The following is a 20,605-nucleotide window of genomic DNA, read 5'->3' as shown; positions in this document are numbered from 1 at the left end:
AGCAGGAACAAATTTTTGGTTTCAAAGTTTCCGAAACAACGTTTAATTTTTTATTTAATAATAAATCGTCGTCAGTACATGAAAAATGAGTTTGGTTCACGCGCGCAAGAAAATCGGTTCATCAGTGAGATGACGGGAGGGAACCTTGTACTACACATCTGAGTGTTCAGGGTGAACTGAGTCTCCCACAATAACAATAATTTATTTTAGATTAATGACTAGCCTGCTTGCAGTACGTCTCTCTCTCTCTCTCTCTCTCTCTCTCTCTCTCTCTCTCTCCGTATATACACGCACACACACACACACAATAGTGTAGTTGTAAGCACTCGGCTCACCAAGAAGGCTCAAATCTCGGGCGCGGCGAGGCAAAAGGGCAAGCCTCTTAATGTGTAGCCCCTGTTCACCTAACAGCAAATAGGTACGGGATGTAACCCGAGGGGATGTGGCTTCGCTGTCCCGGTGTGTGGTGTGTCAGTGGTCTCAGTCCTACCCAAAGATCGGTCACTATGAGCTCTCAGCCCTTTCCGTAGAGTAACGGCTGGCTGGATGACCAGCATACGACCGTAGGTGAATAACACGCACACACACACCTAACAATTAATACTAAGAGGACAGAATTTGAAAAAGTGGGACTCAGGTCATTTTACATAAGCAAGCCGTTTTCAGTGAACCCGTTCTTGGTGTCTGTATCGTGCTGAAGGTATAACAATACTTTTTCGAGTGTGTGTGCATAAGTTGATTCATCTGCTCTCTTCTGGTGCGGCTTCATTGACCCATTTTCCTTTGCCAGACTTCTGGAGGGCTACAGCGTTAATGATGGCAAGCAGCTGTCCTACCTGGCCCTGGAGAAGAGTGTTTTCTACAAGCAAGGATTCTTAGAGTTGGGAGCACTGCTGCGGTCTGCTGACCCTCTCTTAATGGAGCCAGCCGAACGCAAGACTCTCTTCATCAGTATCCTTTTATGGAAGTTTGGGTGGTGCACAGACTTTGCAACAGTATACTTCTACTTTTGCTGGGAAAATTTACGTACACTTTCTGTACTTAGGCTGGAGTAGTACACACGTACTTATCAAGAAAGCAGTAAATTTTATATTATTAAATAATATATGATCCATCTTATAATTTTAATTGTTTACCAAAGATAGAATATACGAAAATAAAACACTATACCAGATAACAAAGAAATTAAGAATATATGATTCAGTAACGTGTATAATTTACTGTCAGTAGGTACGCAAAATGTAATTTCTTTATTCAAAACAGTAATATTTAAAAATCTCATTAATGTTTGTAGTTAAATAATTAGAGAAAATTATGGCACCCCCCAAAAAAAAAATCTTTAAAATAGGACGAAAAAAAAAAATACACATTGTATGTTCTCAGTAAATATTGATTAATGCTTTGAAAAACACTAATTCTCAGAAAAGTACTATTTGGTAGCAAATGTTGTATGTGATCACTATTGGTATCATTGCAGATTAACCTCTAATATTCAGATAAAGAAAATAATACTGAGTTATAATTTGGAAAATCCTTAACCGTCCACTTCAGATGTGTACAACTTGCTGACTATCCAGGCCATAGTGAGCAGGAACCCCCTTCCAGAGAGCACCATCAGTGTGCCTAACTTTTGGCGGCGCTATGCCTACCAGGTGGGCCCGTACAGCCTGCACCTGGACGACATTGAGCATGGCATCCTGAGAGGTGGGTGGAGCAGCACTCAGTGTGTGTGGTCAGTTAGAAACTCAGAAGTGAACTCCTCAGATTAAACTGAGTAAAAACACAGATACACTCAGCCTTTCTAGATGGCACATAACTGCAACAACTCACAGTGCATGATGTGGATAAATGCAATATGGAGATATGAACATCTATGACATGAATTATAATTGACACCAGCCAGTTAAAACCTACCCACAATATTTTTTTTATTCTGATTGAGACAGTACTAAATACATAATCATCACCACTCATTGCTATTGTAACAGATACTTATTGATGTGTTTTTTGCTTTCTGCCATATTTTTTATGAGATTGCTCAAAAGTTATGGTTCTCTCATATTGAATATTTGGCCATGGGTGTACTGAGCTGTCTCAGTGGGCCCTATTCTAAAACACTGGTTGCACCTCCACTGCCTTCAAAAGGTTGTAGTTGAAGTGACACTGGTTTTTAAGGGTGTTTTTATGTTTCTAGTGAGAGCTTAAAATTTCTACATTATTAGCAGGAGAAACACTCTTGGGAATCTGGCTTATCATCTCTGTGGGCTTGGAAAATAGTTGTGTTGATAGAACAAAGCATTTCAGAATGCAGGCCAATATTGTGAATTGATTGAAGACATGCCCTGACACTGGTTTCATCACCACTTCCTGCTTCTCCTCAAATCAGAAATTCTTCACCAGTTGCCTTACTTTAAAATTTTCCACCCAGCCCTTGGAAGCACTGAGTGTGGGTGGGTCTTCTACTCCTCACTTTGAAGCTAATGAATGATAAAGTTTCTTGACAGTTTCCATTAAGTCCTTTGTCTCCACTGCCACATTTTGCTGTGCTTGTCATGCCACACATCTTGCCATCAGTTGTTCAGTCTTGATGATCATGATTTAGTTGATCGGAACACCTTCTCACACGTCTGCTTCTGTGTTTCCTCCTTCTTATAACTTGAACTCCTTCAAAAGATGTTTCAAAACAATTTTATCTTCCAGCTTTGGATGATGCCTTTTCATCTCTCTTTAAAGACTGGCACAATCATTGGGCCTTTTCACACTTTTTGTTGCCCTTGGCCAGTGCTTCCTTTACATAAAGAAAAGGTAAAATGAAATGAGTTAGGGATAACTCCACATGTCTCACTATTGTGCCTTTCTTACAAAAATACCTTATGTGATTGATTGTCTGATATGGAATTAGCCAACAACAAGCCTTTGTTTTCTTTTCCCACCACCAGTTTCCCTCAGTCTCTCCAGTTTTTGTGCATATGTCTGCATCACTCTTCTCCTCTTCTCTTTTGCTACCATTGGGGAGGAGATGAGGAATGGTGGTGGGGTGGCTGGGGAACTGGGCCATTGTGGGTGCTGGGGAAGATGAGTTGGTCATATCATAGTGTTACTTCCTGAAACTTACCTGCCATAGTGGTGGTGGTAAGGGACAGTGAGAAGCAAGCTCTTACAATTTAAGCCTCTCAGCTGCAGTAAGACACAATCTCTTACTGTTAGGTCACTCCAGTGATGAAAATAGCTGTCTATTGACAACAAGGTGCGGCAGAGCACTGGACTCGTATGTCAGGCATGTGTGGGATATGGATGGTAGCTGCACAATATAGCAGGGAGTGCAGATTTCAATGGATGTGCAGTGTGGCAAGACATGATATGGAAGTGTGTGGTCTACAAAAGTTGAGTATATTGGACACTGAGCAGTGGGTGGATGGTACAAGCATACTTGATCCCTCCACACCAGGAGCTCACCACTAGATTCTTCAGAATATCACAAGAAAGCAGTTTGTGGTGGAATAAAAACATGCATTTAGAAGTTAGGCATATACAGACACATTGGTGATATATGAAGTATAACAAATAATTTCCTCACCCAAGGCAACCGGCCACATCCAACATCAGGCACCACCATGTTTCTGGACGACGATCCCCGCTTGGCCCTGACACTGCCTGCTGACCACCGCATCCATGGGGCACTCAACTGTGGTGCCAGGGTGAGACTCTGTCTGCTGCCACCCTTGTAACATTGCAGGTGTAGGCTTCTTCATTCTATGGAGCTACATAGGTGCTCGTTATTGACTACAGGAAGTCCTCAACTAAGTTACGACAGAGTTCCGTTCCTATGCTATGTTGTAAAACGTTTTTTGGAGTAGGTCTGAATCAGCATAAGTAAGCACTTAGAGTATGTCACTCACCTATGTTAATTCTATAGTACTGTAAAGTCATAATCTAGGACATAAAAACATAACTACTGTAACTGTAAAAGGAAAGCACATGGACAGTAAGACATAATTGAATAAATTAGTAACAAAAAAATCAGCAGAGGGAAATGTACAGGGACAAACACTGCCAGTGTTGTAACCACCAAATGGTGGAAGTTGAGACTATTGTAAACTGAGGACTCCCAGTAATTGCCCTCAGCTAGTATGACGTCACCTGAAGGACAAGGATTGAAAACATCCATCCCACAGCTCTTTTTAGTATACAATGTCACTACATGGTAAACTGTAATTCCCTCCTTGCTTCCATATTTCCTCCTTCATGTGACCTGAATTCTTTCAAAAGGGAGGTTTCAAGACACTTATCCTCCAATTCTGGATGATCCTTTTTTGACCTTTCCCTTGTGACTAACTTGAGTAGGCTTTTTTTTTTTCCTTGTCCAGTGCCCCTCTTACATAAAAAAACAAAAATTCAGACTTGAGATAGAGATTTTTGAAGACTAGTTTGTAATGACTTTTGAAAACCTTTACCATGCTGTCTTGTTTCTTCAGAGCTGCCCTCCACTGCAAGCCTATTACACAGAGCAGCTGGACCAGCAGCTGGACGAGGGGCTGAATGCATTCTGCAATGGCAGCGTGAAACTCCTTGGTGACAACAGCCTTATCATCAACTCCATCTTTCAGTGGTTCAGAGTTGACTTTGGCTCCACTGAAGCCTCTGTCCTGGAGTATGTTTATCCTGGTCTTACTTTCACCTGTATTGATTTGACCCAAGATACACATAGTAATAGATATAAGAATAATAAGGGAGAAGTGGAGGCTCTTCTGCTGTGGCCACCCCCTTTGGGAGTACTGTGGGAGGAAGTGAAGCATGAGAGAAACTGATAAGTAGACTGACAAATAGAATATATCAATAACAGATGTAACACATTATGGATCCACTGTTGTCTGACATGTACAGCTTGACATAAAAAAAACTACTCTCCTCTCTTCCATTCCACCTCAAAAATCTGATGACACCTTCACATTCAAGGAAATTTTTATCACATGGCATTGTTTTACAGGAGTTTGACAATTGTTACCCATGGGAGAGGCCACTAGGCTCAAAATTGGCATACATATTACAAATATATGCCTGTGCTCACCTATTATCCTTTGTCTAATGTTTGCTTAAAGTTCTCAGTGGGCTGCACTGCACCTGATAACTGAGTCTGTTTCAATGGTCTGCCTCTATATTTGAAAAAAATTTCAACTACTGCAAATACTGGCAACAAAAGGTTACATGGAAAGCTTAATATTTTTAGAATCTTTTCCAATGAAGAATGTTTTTAAACTCATGATGAACACTTTACATGCATATCTAGAGTAAAGATTTGGATTCTTCTTGATTTTTGCAAGGCAGTGACATATTCCAAGTTTGTTGTAATTCACTGCTAAGGGATGTGACCTGTTCTCCCCTGGCACAGGTGGCTGGCTGAGCAGGTGACAGATGACATCATCACCCAGGCTCTCCTTCAGGCCTCCAATGGCCAGCGCCGCTTCAGCTACAACTATGACTGGACCCTGAATGCTGTAAGTAGTTCTGCACTGGCTCCTCTTCCTTCCATCACCTTATTGGTTTGCATGGTGCTTAGCCTTGTGGCTCAGAGTGGTGGTGCACTGACCTTGGGGGGAATCATTGGTGTAGCTTCCTTCCCATAAGACAATACTGCAGGGGGTTCTTCTGTTTGGATGCATTTTTCCTTTCTTTTTTTTAGTACTTATGTTGATGTCCTGCAGTTCACATACAAGATCTTTAATGTTATTGTAAAGGATCATTTATTACCAAAGTACTATATGGTAACTTGCCTGCTTGTGTTATATCTTTGTATGGGACAATTTGATATTTTTGTTCATGTTGGGGCATTTTCTTGGGTCTCAATGTTTGACACAATATGCAGCAAAGTTACATGAAGAGGGTAAGAATCAGTGGTGCAAAACTGCTGTGATGTCCTCAAATGATTCCAGGATCAAAATGAACATAATCAAGGCAATAGTGTGTGATCTTGGGTCTGCATTTTTAAATAATTTACACTCTTTTAAGGACTATTTTCAGAGGTCACAGAGATGATTATCCAGGTTCTCATTGGTGATTTGTCCCTTTGTTAATGCAGAAATTGTATTGAACCATCACTGAAATCCTGAAAACTTATTTGAAAGCTTCAGTAACTTCCACTAGAGCCTGGTAAAAAGTAGTCAAGATGAGATTTGGAAACATTAGAGAATGCAGACTGTGATTCAGGCATTCTATGTGTGGTGATGTGGCCATTACAGGATTGTTGCGGTGGGTGTCTGGGGGGTAGAGTGTAATAAAGTGTCTGTGCAGCACTTAAGTGGGCACTTAAGTGGAAGGGAGATGTGATGGCAAAAGTATTAGTAAAGTGGATGTTGAAGGTGCAGAAATGGAGATGGGATGAAAAGAAAGATGGGATGGCAAGAATGCTATAGGTGGAAAAAGAAGGTTTTCTGTAAAAAATAGCAGAGTGGTGTTTGAATACTGAAAATAAGAAAGGAATGAGGGAGGGAGAAAATAAGAAAGGAATGAGGGAGGGAGAGTAAGAGAATTGTAGTGAATACAAGTGAATTTCAAATAGCAACATACCCTACTCTACACTAACTATAGTGTTTGAGAGAGAAAAAAATATAGTTTCAAAGAAAAGACCGGAGGTATAATCTATTATTGTTTGTGGAGAAGGTACATATGTTTGTTGGTTTGGTAGTGAGTTGTGTGATTAGTGTGGGTGGAGTCCCAGTGTGGAGTGTGTGTGATGATGGAGCATTTTGATAGTGAAATTAAGACTTTTATCTAGGGAATTAAAACTTATAATTGCAACAAAACAAAAGGAAGAGAGAGAGAGAGAGAGAGAGAGAGAGAGAGAGAGAGAGAGAGAGAGAGAGAGAGAGAGAGAGAGAGTGTAATGTATGTTGAAATGTCACCCATTGCCTAGTGATTTAGGATATGGTATATAAACATGTGTGTCCTTCATACCACAGTCAGTCAGGGTTAGAAGTCAGTAGCTTGCTCCACTCACTTCTCATTATATTGTTTTCCTTAGTCTTAGTCCTCAGATCTTTGGAGTGCCTTTCTGCAAAACCTGACAACTGGGATTCTTCAATAGATCAGAGAACTTAGGATTGCATAAAACACTAAAGCTGAAGGAAGTGAATGTGGCAAATTCCCTGCCTGTTGACCATGACTGTGCTGGTGAATTTGTTATGCTTGTTACATTTGTTAGTGATGAAATTATGGTGTCACTAAGACCTGTATTTAGAAATGTTTTTTTTCTCATCACTATTTTCAAAGGCCATGGAGGTGATTAGCTGAGGTCTTGAGAATATTTCTCCTCCTATTTATGTAAAAATCTTGTTATTTTTTTTTTTTTACAAGAATCATAAAAATGCTCTTAAAAATTCATGTCACTTTAAATACAGCATTTTGAAAGGCAATGGAAGTGTGGCACAGAAGTGTTTCAGAATATGGTCCTAGATTTTTGAGTAGAATTTTGTCACTAAATACTTTAGTGAGCTGATGCTCCCACTCAGTGTTATGTTTGAGGTGTGACAGTCAAGGATGCCTGTGTAGGCTTCATAGTGTTTATGGGGTGCTCAAGGCACTTAGCTGAAGTTTGGAAGTGAATTAATACTAGTGCTTACTAGAATTGGGTACTGCAAACTAAAATTCACCTCTGCAGAATCATTGCGCAAATTGTAACCATCTTCTTCTGCCTCCACAAATCTGCAAAACTGGTAATTTTCAGCTCCACACAAATATCAAACTGCAAACACAGATCAGTTTCATGATTTTCACAACAAAACACAGTAATGGGATAAAATCAGTTGGCAAAAAGTTGTTCATTAATGTAATCATAATTCAGTTATGTTATTTACCCATTATGTGTAATTTATGAAATCACTTGTAAAGTAAGTGTTTCTAGCAACACTTTTACTTTCACTGATTAGTAATCAGTGTCACTAGTTAGTAGTCAGGGTTCTGTGCATTACACTCACACACCTGAGAGTCACTGACCACTGTGAGTGCATTGTGACATTGTCATTCCACTTTTCACTGACTCGGTTGCAGCTTTCTGGACAAGATTGTTCTTGCAGAAGCCCTTCTGTAAAAGAAAATCTGTAAGTTTGTAGAAAAGTAAATCTGGAAGTGAAACTAGGTGAACAGTTACAGAATTTTCAGATTGCTGAAGTATTTTCAAAGGTGCCCACCACTGGTGCTCACAAACTATCACCACCTGTGAGGGAGTGTGCCTCTGTATATGCAGATTTCCACAGAGATGTAGCATGGTGGTAGATAATTGAACTATCTGGTCTCTTTGCTTCATGAAGCTTTGTTGAGATCTGGTGGGTGATCCAGTGTCCTGCTTTCCCGAGTTAATGTAGTGAATGCCTTTCTCTTCCTAACTGGTTGTAAGCAGTACAGCATTAACATTATTCCTTCCCTTCATGTGTATTGTATACAGTGTAAGCTTACTTAACCTGTAAAAAATGCACTTACATATGTAAATTACTATTCACAGTAGTATCTTCATATTTCCTCTCATGAACATGGGAGTTATTTTAGTGGCAACAGTAGTAAGCATGAATTTCAAATTTTGTGTAGTATTGTGTTGGATAATTGTTGATTTCATTTATATATCATATCCATTGTACTATAGTGTGTATTGTGGCACTGCTCAAGTTTCAGGATTCCCTCAGTCCTCATGTCAGCCTCCATATGTAGTGAGAGAGTCCAGCAGTTTTCCCTCATGTCACTTAGCCATGCTTGTGTTGGTCAGCTTCATGACACACATATTTTGTCCTGCCTCAGTTTTGCTCACAGTCATTGGTTCCCTTGCAGGTGTAATGCTCCCCCTCCCTCCCACCCCAAAGAGCTGCCTAGCCTGTGTTGAGTCTTGCCACAAGGCCACACAAGGTGCCTTCACTCTCATCCCCCCATGGACCTGCCACTCTTGCACCCTCTGCCCATGTATTACCATTGCACTGCATCATATAAACAAACTGACATGAAGGTAAAGAGTTATACCAGAAAAATTCTCTCTCTCTCCTGAGGTTGGAAATGCAGTTAAATGTTGGTCTGGAAAATATTTTTGCTGACATTTAAGACTCCATACATTCTGCATGCTCCCTTGCCGTATGAGATCAAGGTACTTAATATTTGGAATATCTAATGTGTAAACCAATATTGTGACATTATGAGGTTTTCTTATACTGTACAGTGCAAGTTTTTACAGGTCTGATACTTAATTGTTTGTATTTTGGTTATTCATCTAAAGGAAAGTTTGGGAATCTTGACCAACAACTTATCTGTGGTACTATATTTCATGTCAGTGGCTTAGAATGAAAGAAGTGAAGGAAATAATATTGGTGGGAGAAAATTACAAACTTGAAAGTGTACATGCGTGAGTTAAGTGCAGGTTCCGGTGGGTTGCATGATTCAGTGACCGTTATTTCAGCATCATTCTCAAACATCAGTCTTGTAGCCCCAGAAAATTTGTATCGAATATCAGAATTGGGATTGCTTCTGTCCATTTCACCAGTTAAAGGATTTTGATTTTCACAATAGTTTTGGTTAATCCTTTTTGGCCCTTTTTCTTTAGGATCCAACATATCAGTGGGCCTTTTTTATATAAATTTTGTCACCATTGGTCAGTGCCCCTCTTACTTGAAAAAAAAGAAAAGAGCATTTCATTTGCCTACCTGAATGAGAAATGGTCCTTTGAATCTTGGAAGTGACCATTATTCCTTGTTTTAGCAGCTGTAACTTTGTTTTCTATTTATCTTTCAGATAGGTTCTATAGTTATTGTACCCTTGAATTTTAGTAGCTCTAAGTAATAATTTATTTTTAAGATATTACATATTTATTAGATATGTGTAATGAATGTATGTGCATTAGCTGGTTATTTACAGTTTTAGGTTGTAGCGAGGTAATATAGAACGTCACAACTAATTCTTCAGGTTGCTGTTTTTTTACCTTTTGTGTGTGTGTGTGTGTGTGTGTGCCACACACACACACACACACACACACACACACACACACACACACACACACACACACACACACACACACACACACACACACACACACACACACACACACACACACACACACACACACACACACTTTCGACTGTGCCTTCTAAGGATCCTTTTCTATCTTGTTAAAATGATTTACCAGTTTCCTGTTTTTTTATGGATTTCTTATACCAAGTTAAAGTTTTCCCAATTGTACATGGGTGATTGTTACCAGGGGACTGAGTGCCTGAGGCCCTGGCAGGGCACTCAAGACAAATATGTAAGTCCCACATGTTGCCACTGAGCTGCACAAGATATTCTTCTTTCCCTCACCCCTGTTATTTCTACCTCTCTAATGCAAGAGTTAATCAGTATTCTCAGTCATTCCTGTTTTTTAGTAAACTTTGGAACTGCCTACCTGCTTCTGTATTTCCTCCTTCCTATGACTTGAACTCTTGAAAAGGAAGGTTTTAAGACATTTGTCCTCCAATTTTGGATAATCCTTTTTTAATCTTTCTTTTGGGGCTGGCATCACATTGTGCTTTTTTGCGCTTTTTGTTGTCCTTGGCCAATGCACCTCTTACATAAAAAAAAAATAGCAGGCAACCCATAGAAACAATGAGAAATTGGTGTGAGGGCAAGATAAGTCTGTAGCCGTTGGTGGCCCTGACCACATAACAATGACAGCACCTTACACATGGACTGTATCAATTATCAGATTCCAAGATCATATTGAGGATTCACTACATGGCTTCCTCCCTCCATTTAGATCAGATTTTTGTGTTTCAATTTCCTGTTTACTATCAACTCATTAGATTCCATTTCCTTTAAGGCTGAGAAGAGAGCATGTGGGGTGATCCTTGCCTAAACATTATATATTATACACACATTATACCACTACACCATACATATATTATTTACTGGGGTTTCCACTGCTGCCACCAATGCAATGCCTTCCTTGGGAGATTCATAAGAACATAAGAACATCAGAAAATAAGGGAAGCAGCAAGAAGACATCAGGCCTGCAGGTGGCAGTCCTTGTTGAAACACTGAGAAATTGATCTGAAGGCAGGGTAAATCTTCAGCCATGAGAGGCCTTACCCAGGGTTCAGACTCCTGACTAGAAAACAAGCACCTTAGACATTGGGAACACTGATCAGGTTCCAAGATAATTTTTAATGCCTTTGTACTCGTGGTCATTATACTGTCACTACAATTACTCTGGTTCTGCTTTTATTTTGAAATGTATGACATTTCATTTGTTATATTTCAGTATTGGTAGGAGGCTGGTCCTTTACCATACATAAACACAGACTTGTACAGGATTTTTTTTCTGGCACACAAACCTCATAATGGCACATTTTATGTTTACCATAAGTAAGTGATCGTAAAAAGAATAGAAAAAAAATTCCTGGTTTACTCTTTACAGTTGGAACATTCAATCATAAGAACATGAGAACACAATAAAATAAGGAAAGCTGTAAGAAGTCATATCAGGCCTAGATGTGGCAGTCCCTGTATAAAACACACCTGCCTGTTCCCACTTATCATCCCCATCTATAAATTTGTCTAATCTTCTTTTAAACCTCCCTAATGATTCGGCACAAACAACCTAATTATAGAGTCCATTCTATTCATCCACCACCCAGTCATTTCTTTCCTACCTCTCTTATTTTATTTATTTATTTATTTTTTTTTTCAAGCTTAAACCAATTATTTCTTGTTTTATCCTCATTATTCATTCTGAGGATTTTACTTATGTCATCCTTGTTGTTATTGATTAGTGAAGGTTTTTAATCTCTATTTATTGTCTGCCTGTGACCTTGCCTGTGTTAGTGGCAATGTAGGGAGGTTTGAGAAAGACACACTTGGCAAAAAAAAAAAAAAAAAAAAAAAATCTTTCCATGAAAAAAATTGAAATGTTTTCTTTCCTTTTTTTTCCTTGTAAACAAAAAAATAGAATGGAATTGTGCATAAATTCCACCAGATTTGTTCAGACATAGTTCTTGGATCAATGCACAATAACAGACAAGCTTCGCCTTCCATTCATTCTTCATTCATATGGAGATACTGTATTTCCAGATATTATTATTATTATTATTATTATTATTATTATTATTATTATTATTATTATTATTATTATTAATTTTTTTGTTTACTACTTCTACAAATATTGTTATAAAATGAGCACACATTGTCGGTCTCATTTAGTGATATTTAATGTTGGTGTGTTGTAATCATTATATGTTTTGTGTTTTGTTCTGGTCCTCTTGTCTCCTTTATGTTGATTTATTTCTTGTCCTATCTAAGTACTTCACTGTTTGTTGGTTTATTTGTTGCCTTAATTGCTGTATTTCTGACAGGGCACTCATTTTAAAGTGCTTTATTCTCAATCAGGACTATTTTCAAAGGCCACAGAGATGATTAGCCTGGTTCTCAAGGTTTTTTTTTTTCTCTCTCTCTCATACATGATGCAGAAACCATGTCAAAATGTCACAGTAATCATGAAAACACTCTTGACGACCCTGTCAACTTCCACTACAACTTGTTAATGGAGATTAGACACCGGAACACTTGAGAATACAGTTTATGCTAATTTCTTTGTTGTTCTTTTGATTGTCACTTTTACTGTATGTTGAAATTAATAGTATTGAAACAACATTAGCGTTTTTCATGGGAAACTTAAGTTAGATTAAGTTTTGATCAATTCAATTCTTTAATTTCACTGTTGATTCTTTCATTGTGCAGGTCACAATTTGAGAAAGGCATCGTATTTCGCAGAGAAACACGATGCATTTCGAAATCAGTAAGTTGAGGTTGTTTCAGTAACTCACCTTAATGTTGTATGTATTGTATTATATGCTTAATGTTGCCCTATCCATGTAGTACACTGTAAATTGGTGCCTTTGTTGTTATAGTTTATACATATAGCTTGCTAAAGTATTTGTGTTGTTGACTCATAAATTACCTACAGTGTAGGCACTGTAGGTAGTTACTCTTCTCATCTTCTGTAACTCTCCCTATCTTCTGTTACTGTCATCACTGTTCAAGCAATAAAAGATGAAGACTATATGAATAGATTCGTCTGTTAATTACCAACGCAGTCCACCCAGGAGGTGTCATAAGAAAACATTGGATTCCTTGTCAATTTTTGTTTCCAACTTCACAATATAATATGCTCTACGTGTATAAAGCTAACAGTAAACTCAGTGCATTATTATTATTATTATTATTACTATTATTGTTATTATTATTATTATTGTTATTATTATTATCATTATCAGTGTTATCAATATTATTATTATTATTATCATCATTATTATTATTATTATTATTATTATTATTATTATTATTATTATTATTATTATTATTATTATTATTTTTATTATTATTATTATTATCATTAACTTTACACAAGGTACGCACAGTAATTATAGCCAAAAAAAATTTGACCACCCCCTACCCAATAAATGAATAAATAAATAAATACATAGGTAGTGCATGCATCAAGAAGAACAGTAATACAGGTGAGGGTGGAGAACAAAGGGTGGGATGATGAATCACAGCGGGTCTGAGGGAAGGAGTGGGTGGGGCACGCAGGCGAGGACTGGCTGGCTCCGTTACTTGTCCTTCCTCTCGCTGGTACCGCCACCTCACCCTGGCGGCGGCCCAGCACACACACACACACACACACACACACTCTCTCTCTCTCTCTCTCTCTCTCTCTCTCTCTCTCTCTCTCTCTCTCTCTCTCTCTGTGCAGTAATGGTGCACAAAGGGCGTGGAGCATCACGGCTCAGGCTGCCGAGTTCACACAAAGCCTGTGGTGCCCCGGCCAGAGAGCCACGCACACCTGGGCACGCCAGACACACTGCCTCTTGATGGACAGTTTGCTGACAACTCTTTATACAGTAGGAATATGAGTAAGTTATCAAACATTTTTTGTTGAATGGTGCTTGTTTTATATACAAGTACCATTCCAGTGCGGTGGAGACGCGAGACGGACGGACGGACAAAAAGAAAAAAAACCGCTGTAATGAATTATTAGGTACTGTATACATAGAATAGAAACTTCATAGAAGGTAAAACAGCATCTATAAAGTTCGGTGTTCTGAGTCGTCTACGACACCTTTTCTCATCCCACCATTTGCTAACTCAATACCGGAGCCTCATCCGATCCATCACATATATGGGGGGGGGATTCCACTCTTACCGCTCTTTTAGACAGGGTGGAATCGAAAGCTTTTCTCCTTATCAACTCCTCTCTTTTAACTGACTGTCTTCACCCTTTATCTCATCGCCGCAATGTTGCATCTTTTGTTATCTTCTACCGCTATTTTCATGCTTAACTGCTCTTTTGATTTTGCTAACTGTATGCCTCCCCTCCTCCCGCGGCCTCGCAGCACAATACTTTTTTTTTCTGTCTCATCCCTATTCTGTCCATCTCTCTAATGCAAGAGTTAACCAGTAGTCTCAATCATTGATTCCTTTCTCTGGTAAACTCTGGAACTCCCTGCCTGCTTCTGTATTTCCACCTTCCTATGACTTGAACTCCTTCAAGAGGGAGGTTTCAAGACATCCTGCAATTTTTGACTACTGCTTTTGACTGTTCGGGGACCGGCACCTCAGTGAGCCTTTTTTTTTATTTATTTATTTTTTTATTACAGTTTTGTTGTCCTTGGCTAGTGCTCCTCCTACATAAAAAAAAAAAAATGAATAGATAAATAAAATAAATAAATAAATCAGTAGTAGATAGCATGTCTGGAAGGAAAATACCAGTCTACGATGGTGTGATGCTGGTCACACACACACACACACACACACACACACACGAAAAAAAAAAAAAAAAAAAGTAAAAAGGAACAAGATGGCATGTCACGGTAAGTCTGGCAGGGACACGCTCTGCCTAGTGAAGTAGTACAGACGTTTACTTACAACTGCTTACTTTAAGTTTATAGAGTGGGAATTATTATTTTTTTGCGGTCGTTATATTTTGGCCTGCATTATGGGTCATTCCGCGCTGAATGGCGTTGTCATAAAATTGGGCCTTGTTGGTGTGAAAAAAAATGTGACACGTGACTCGCCGAAGTAGGAGCCACTCCTACCTAGCAGAATGTATCATGGAAGGCTAGGAAAAGTGATTTCGGGTAATACTATCACGGGAGAGTTTTCGTCGGTGGAACTGTGACAGAGCTATAATTAGATAAGAAGACCACAGGTCGTCCATAGCGCACTAACAGTACGTGCCATACAGAGATCCACTTTCCACACTCGAAATCTGTATTAGATAGGAAGATGGTTACGCCTTTTTTTTTTTTTCTTTTTTCATATCACTGATAGCAAGCAAGGCACTAAAAGTATCTCGTCTCATCAGCTCGTCTCTTCTATCTGACTGTCTTCAGCCTCTTCGCTGTAAGGTTGCACCTCTTAATATCTTTTATCGATTCTTAGTCGCTAACTGTTATTCGGGTGCTGTTATTCTGCATGCCTTCCTCAACTTCTGCTGTCTCGCTATACAAGGTCTGCTTTCTCTTACCCTTATTCTGATCACCTTTCTAATACAGTATTCTCACACAATCTTTCATTCTTTTTACTGATAAAGTCTGTAATTCTCTGCTTGCTTCTGTATTTTCTCCTACCTTCGAGTGGAACTCTTTCAAGAGGGAGGTTAGGGCACTTCTTATAAGTTTGGATAATCCTTTTCTGACTATAATGTTGAGGGACTGATACTTTCAGTGGGCCTTTTTTATGCATTTTTTATTGCCTTAGCCCACATGCCCTCTTACACACACACACACACACACACACACACACAAGCAAAAAGGCATCATGTGGTCTCTTCAGCCTCCATACATGTTTAAGAGGTAGCAAGTTGCGTAAAGTTTTCCCAACATGCTTTTAGTGAGCAGTGGACAGTCCTTTGTGCTAGATGGTCAGTTACATAACGCTGTGTGGGAGAGTGAGGCAAACGCTTAGCCACTAACCACCTTAGGTTACCTTGAGATGCTTAGTTACCAGTGTCGGAATGTTATGCAATCACAAACACTTAGCTGTCGTGTGGGAACGAATGAACTTAACGATTAGAAAGTCGATCAGATTCATGCCGCCATCTTGTTTTAGTCATCAGACTGTGTTCTGAACCGTGTCAGTATTTCTTTATTTTATTTTATTATTTCTTAAGGCTTTAGTTGGGATTATTATTTTTTTCCTTTTTATTTTATATTTTTGTGTGTGCTTTAATGATTCCCAGTGGAAATTGATGGGACTTTCAAGGGTACTTTCTTGATTATAGAAAAGCATTGATAGGCTCTATTATTTATTTATTTATTTTCATAGTGGAAGTGAATAGGGTTGTCAATGGTATTTTCATGATTCTAATGATTATTTGATAGGTTGTAGTGGGAGTTATTGGGCTTTTACGGTGTTGTCATGATTCCAGTGTTTAATATTTTGTGGAAGTTATCGGTCTTTGCATGATTAAAGTGATAATGCAATAAAAGTTTGTCCCACTCCACGCTTGATAAGTGATAAGTGATCTTTGTTGCATTTTTGTAAATATGGAAATGTGAATTACACTCGAGATACATTTACATTACAATTAGGTTAAAAGGAAGAGGTGACGTCATAAAGAAAACGGATAAAAAGGGAGGATGTCATACTGGAAAGTGGTCACCAGACAGCGCGCCTAGCAATGCCGTGTCTCCTCGCCATTACAGACGATTCATACTAAATCCTGGAAGTTTAGCTGAGGAGTGTTTGGTATTAACTGGCCTACCGTAGTGAACCGCTGATCCCACTGGCCCGCAAGACTACCACAACCGGCCAGCTCGGGGTCATAGACATATTCTGAAACACCTCTGCCCGCCTGCACCTTCACTACTTAGAAAAAAAGAATCTAGTTGAAGTTACACACGGGTTTTCAAGGATATTTTCAAGGTTCTAGCGGCAGATTAACAAGATTTTTACGTTATTAAGTGGAGAACTAATCTTGAGAACCCGATTAATCATCTCTGTGGCCTCTGAAAGCAGTCATGGAGAGAGAGCAAAGCATTAATAAATCTTATTCTAGTTGTGGAGCAGTATGTGTAGACACGTTGAGTAGGTAAGGATTCACATATTGTAATTAAATTTTCACATTTCGCACCATCATTAAAAAAAAAAAAAAACATGAAACTCGACGAACCATCTTTGTAGGGTTTGAAATTTGTCTTAATGAAAGGCAAAAAAACATTCAAGAATACGGGCCGCTAGTAAGCTATGGAAAGGAATGATCGCCGTAACTACACAATGACTGCTTGGCTCCTCAGGGTAAGCAAAATTGCCTGATACAAGTGTATGGTTTGGAAAGACCATTGACAGCTGAAATAGTGATGATCCAGTATTCAGAAACGCTTTGCTCTCTCACTACGACTATTTTCAAAGGTCACACAGATGATTTACCGGGTTCTCAAGAGTGTTTCTCCTCTTGGTAATGTGGAAATCATGTTAACCCATCATTACATCCATAAAAGACATCCTTAAAAATCCGTATACCTTTAACTAGAGGCTTTTGAAGGTAGTAAAGTTGCGGCACAGAAGTTTTTCAGAATATGGTCCATAGAGTGTTTCAAATCTCTCAGTGCTTGTACTTGGGTTTCTGGTTAGTAGAATAGCCAGCGCGGTAACTCAGGCGTCTGGCTTCAATGTCTTGGGTCCGTATACTGGTCATGAGTGGGATTTTTCTGGGACGACTTCTGCCCAATTTTTCCTTTAATCACCATTATTTTTTGACACTTGTTTTTGTATTGAACAATCTTACTTAATTTTTGTAGTCTTAAAAAGTAAGATTAACCTCCAAACTCTCTTTTTGTCTCCTCTGTCTCCACTATAAAGTGCAGAAAAAAAAGAAAAAAAAAACACCCAGAAGAACACAGTAAATAAAAAAAATATATAAGCCTTATTTTAATTTTATATTGTTTTATTTATTTATTTATTTACATTTATTGATTTATATATAAGGCTTAAGGAAAGTTGGAAGGCGAAGCAAGGATGAAAATGGCATCAGGAATATTCTCGTGTTGTGTGCAGACTAATCATATATTATCTATTCTGTATTGATAGACTTTTCCTGAACGAGACATTCTACTTTTTCTCACCTCTGTTCTGTCCACCACTTTGATACAAAAGTTAACAAGTATTGTAAATCTTTCATCACTTTTACCGGTAAAGTTTGGTACTTCCTGCCTGTTTCTATATTTCCTTCTACCTATGACTTGACTTCAAAAGTGACGGTTCAAGATAATTCTCCTCCAATTTTGGATAATCCTTTTAATCTTTTTTCTTTTAGGGACTGGTACCTCAGTAGTTTTTTTTTCTTTTTCTAAGCTTTTGCAGCCCTTGGCCAGTGCCCCTCATACATGGAAAAGAAAAATTCTATCTGATTTTTGTCGTCTTTTCGTTCTTGATTCGTTGGAGTTTTCACTCCGTGACTGCTATGGCTTCGCAGTGTAATGAAATTATCTTGTTCTACTCTACATAGTAATTTTGAGAGGTAACACTTTAAGCAAGATAAACGTGGTCAAGTTTAATAAAACGTTTAAGTACTTGTACTAGTTTAATTTTGCGATTAGTAAGATTACTACGGACTGGAGTAGGTGCAGGGGAGGGAATAATTTTATATGACGAGACAGAGGTAAACCAGTGCATCCTGCCTGTCCTTGCTGTGATGGTATATAGCCAGGTGTTCCAAGAGACTCCTCCTTTCCACTAAGGGGTGACGGGGCTCTGAGTGTGAATGATGTGTGCATGTGAGTGTGTGGTGCTTTGCGTAGACCACCCCGTGTGGGATTGCAAGCCTGGTATATAGATAGATAAAAAGAAGATTCAAAGATTCGAAAAATCACCCTGCGTCTTATACCCTAAGGCAATGGTTTTCAGCCTTTTTCTCTCCATTCCTCCCTTCATAAATTCTCAACATTTGTGTGGCTGCCCTTCATTTTTCTCCCAAATCCCACTCCCACAAAAAAAAAAGGCAAAAAAAAAAAAAGATAAATAAATAAATAAATAAAATAAAATAAGATAAATAAATAAATGAAAAAATAAATAAGTAAATAAAAATAAATAAATAATAAATAAAATAAAATAAAATAAATAAATAAATAAATAAATAAACAAATAAATAATATATAAATAAATGAATAAAAAATCAATAAATAGATAAATAAATAAGTAAAATAATAAATAAATAAATAAATAAAATCAATAAGCAAATAATTGAATGCTGATGAGAACACTTTTGCTTTATTATTGTCCTGCCAGGACAGAGTGATGCTTGCCCCAGGTTGAGAACCGCTGCCCTAAGGGTTACTGTTACTGGTGCGAGACTAACACGCAAAGCACCTCCGCTTGACACATTAGTTCCCGGGTGTCCCTAGAATGAATTGTGTCTGTTTACTTGATAATGATTCCAAATCAAAATCATGCTAAAATATATGGGAGTTGATGTATTGTAATTCTACTTGTACTCCTTGCTGAACTAAAACACCAGTGACTTAGATAAAAACAAACATCATGGCAAAGGAAAAACACAGGCATTTCATATGGTGTTCTTTTCATGATTTTAGGTCAAATGTTGCAGAAAATATGACCAAAAAAAAAGTAGTGATTAAAAAAATTGAAGTTTTAAATAAAATTTTTCTAAATATATCTTGCCAAATTAAAGGTGCGTCTCATACTCCGGCGCGTTTTACGCAGCGGGAAGTGCGGTACATTATAATTACGATTTAACTGAGCAAAAGATAAAGTTACGGGTGTTGAGAGGTTTATTTACCCCTCATCACAACTTTTCCTGTGAGTGGTGCCTGTAGAATTTATACTCACTGCTTTTGCCACGTTTTAAGTGAATGTTGAGTAACAAATACCTATTGTAGATTTTATCTTCCCAGCAACAACCGCCATTTAGGCCTGTTGTTTGTTGACATTAGCTATTACTGCCAAGTCTCATCGATGTGTGTGTGTGTGTGTGTGTGTGTGTGTGTGTGTGTGTGTGTGTGTGTGTGTGTGTGTGTGTGTGTGTGTGTGTGTGTGTGTGTGTGTGTGTGTGTGTGTGTGTGTGTGTGTGCTTGCGTGGATATGCAGGGAGAGAAACAAAACATATTAAAAACTTTACTCTTTCAGCAATAGGACACTTATCCAAAATTAATTAATCAATCAGTCATCCAAATAAGAAACCAATGAACACTTCACCAAAAATTATATCTATATATCTTGTTATCAAGATAAGAACATAAGGGAAGCCGCAGGAAGCCATCAAGCCTGCATGTGGCAGCCCCTGCATAAAACATACCTCTCTATTTCCACTATTATCCTCTTCCATGAATTTATCTAATCTTATTTTAATTTAAAGTTCCCTAATCGTCCTGCGCTAATAACCTGAATACTGAGCGTTTCATTCATCTGCCATTGTATGTAAAAACTAATTCCTTTCATTTTTTTTTCTTTTTTTTTTTTACACTTCTTTTTTAAATCCAACTTTATGATGTTTGTCCTAATTACTGACCTACGTATGTGTCTTCTCAGTTGATGCACTGTATATGTCTGAGGCAGCTCTGCGCCAACCAGCAGGGTGATATAGCCA

At 38.4% G+C, this 20,605-nt stretch overlaps 1 protein-coding gene across 6 annotated transcripts in view; it reads left to right on the top strand.

Annotated features, from left to right (window-relative positions):
- Positions 1 to 20,605, top strand: part of LOC135094032 (uncharacterized) — a 59,370-nt gene that overhangs the window by 13,558 nt on the left and 25,207 nt on the right. For 3 of the 6 annotated variants that reach the window (XM_063993752.1, XM_063993754.1, XM_063993755.1), the window contains 5 exons: positions 791 to 951; positions 1,552 to 1,704; positions 3,583 to 3,698; positions 4,476 to 4,651; positions 5,390 to 5,495. In XM_063993752.1, the coding sequence (XP_063849822.1) occupies positions 791 to 951; positions 1,552 to 1,704; positions 3,583 to 3,698; positions 4,476 to 4,651; positions 5,390 to 5,495 (712 nt within the window). Of the gene's footprint in view, positions 1 to 396; positions 419 to 510; positions 701 to 790; positions 952 to 1,551; positions 1,705 to 3,582; positions 3,699 to 4,475; positions 4,652 to 5,389; positions 5,496 to 20,605 lie in introns of those variants that run through there. The other 3 variants (XM_063993756.1, XM_063993753.1, XM_063993757.1) reach the window with 3 other exon arrangements.

Source organism: Scylla paramamosain, chromosome 44 (genome assembly GCF_035594125.1).
Source record: "Scylla paramamosain isolate STU-SP2022 chromosome 44, ASM3559412v1, whole genome shotgun sequence".
Taxonomy (NCBI): Eukaryota; Metazoa; Arthropoda; class Malacostraca; order Decapoda; family Portunidae; genus Scylla; species Scylla paramamosain.
This window is presented reverse-complemented; position numbering and strand designations above follow the sequence as displayed.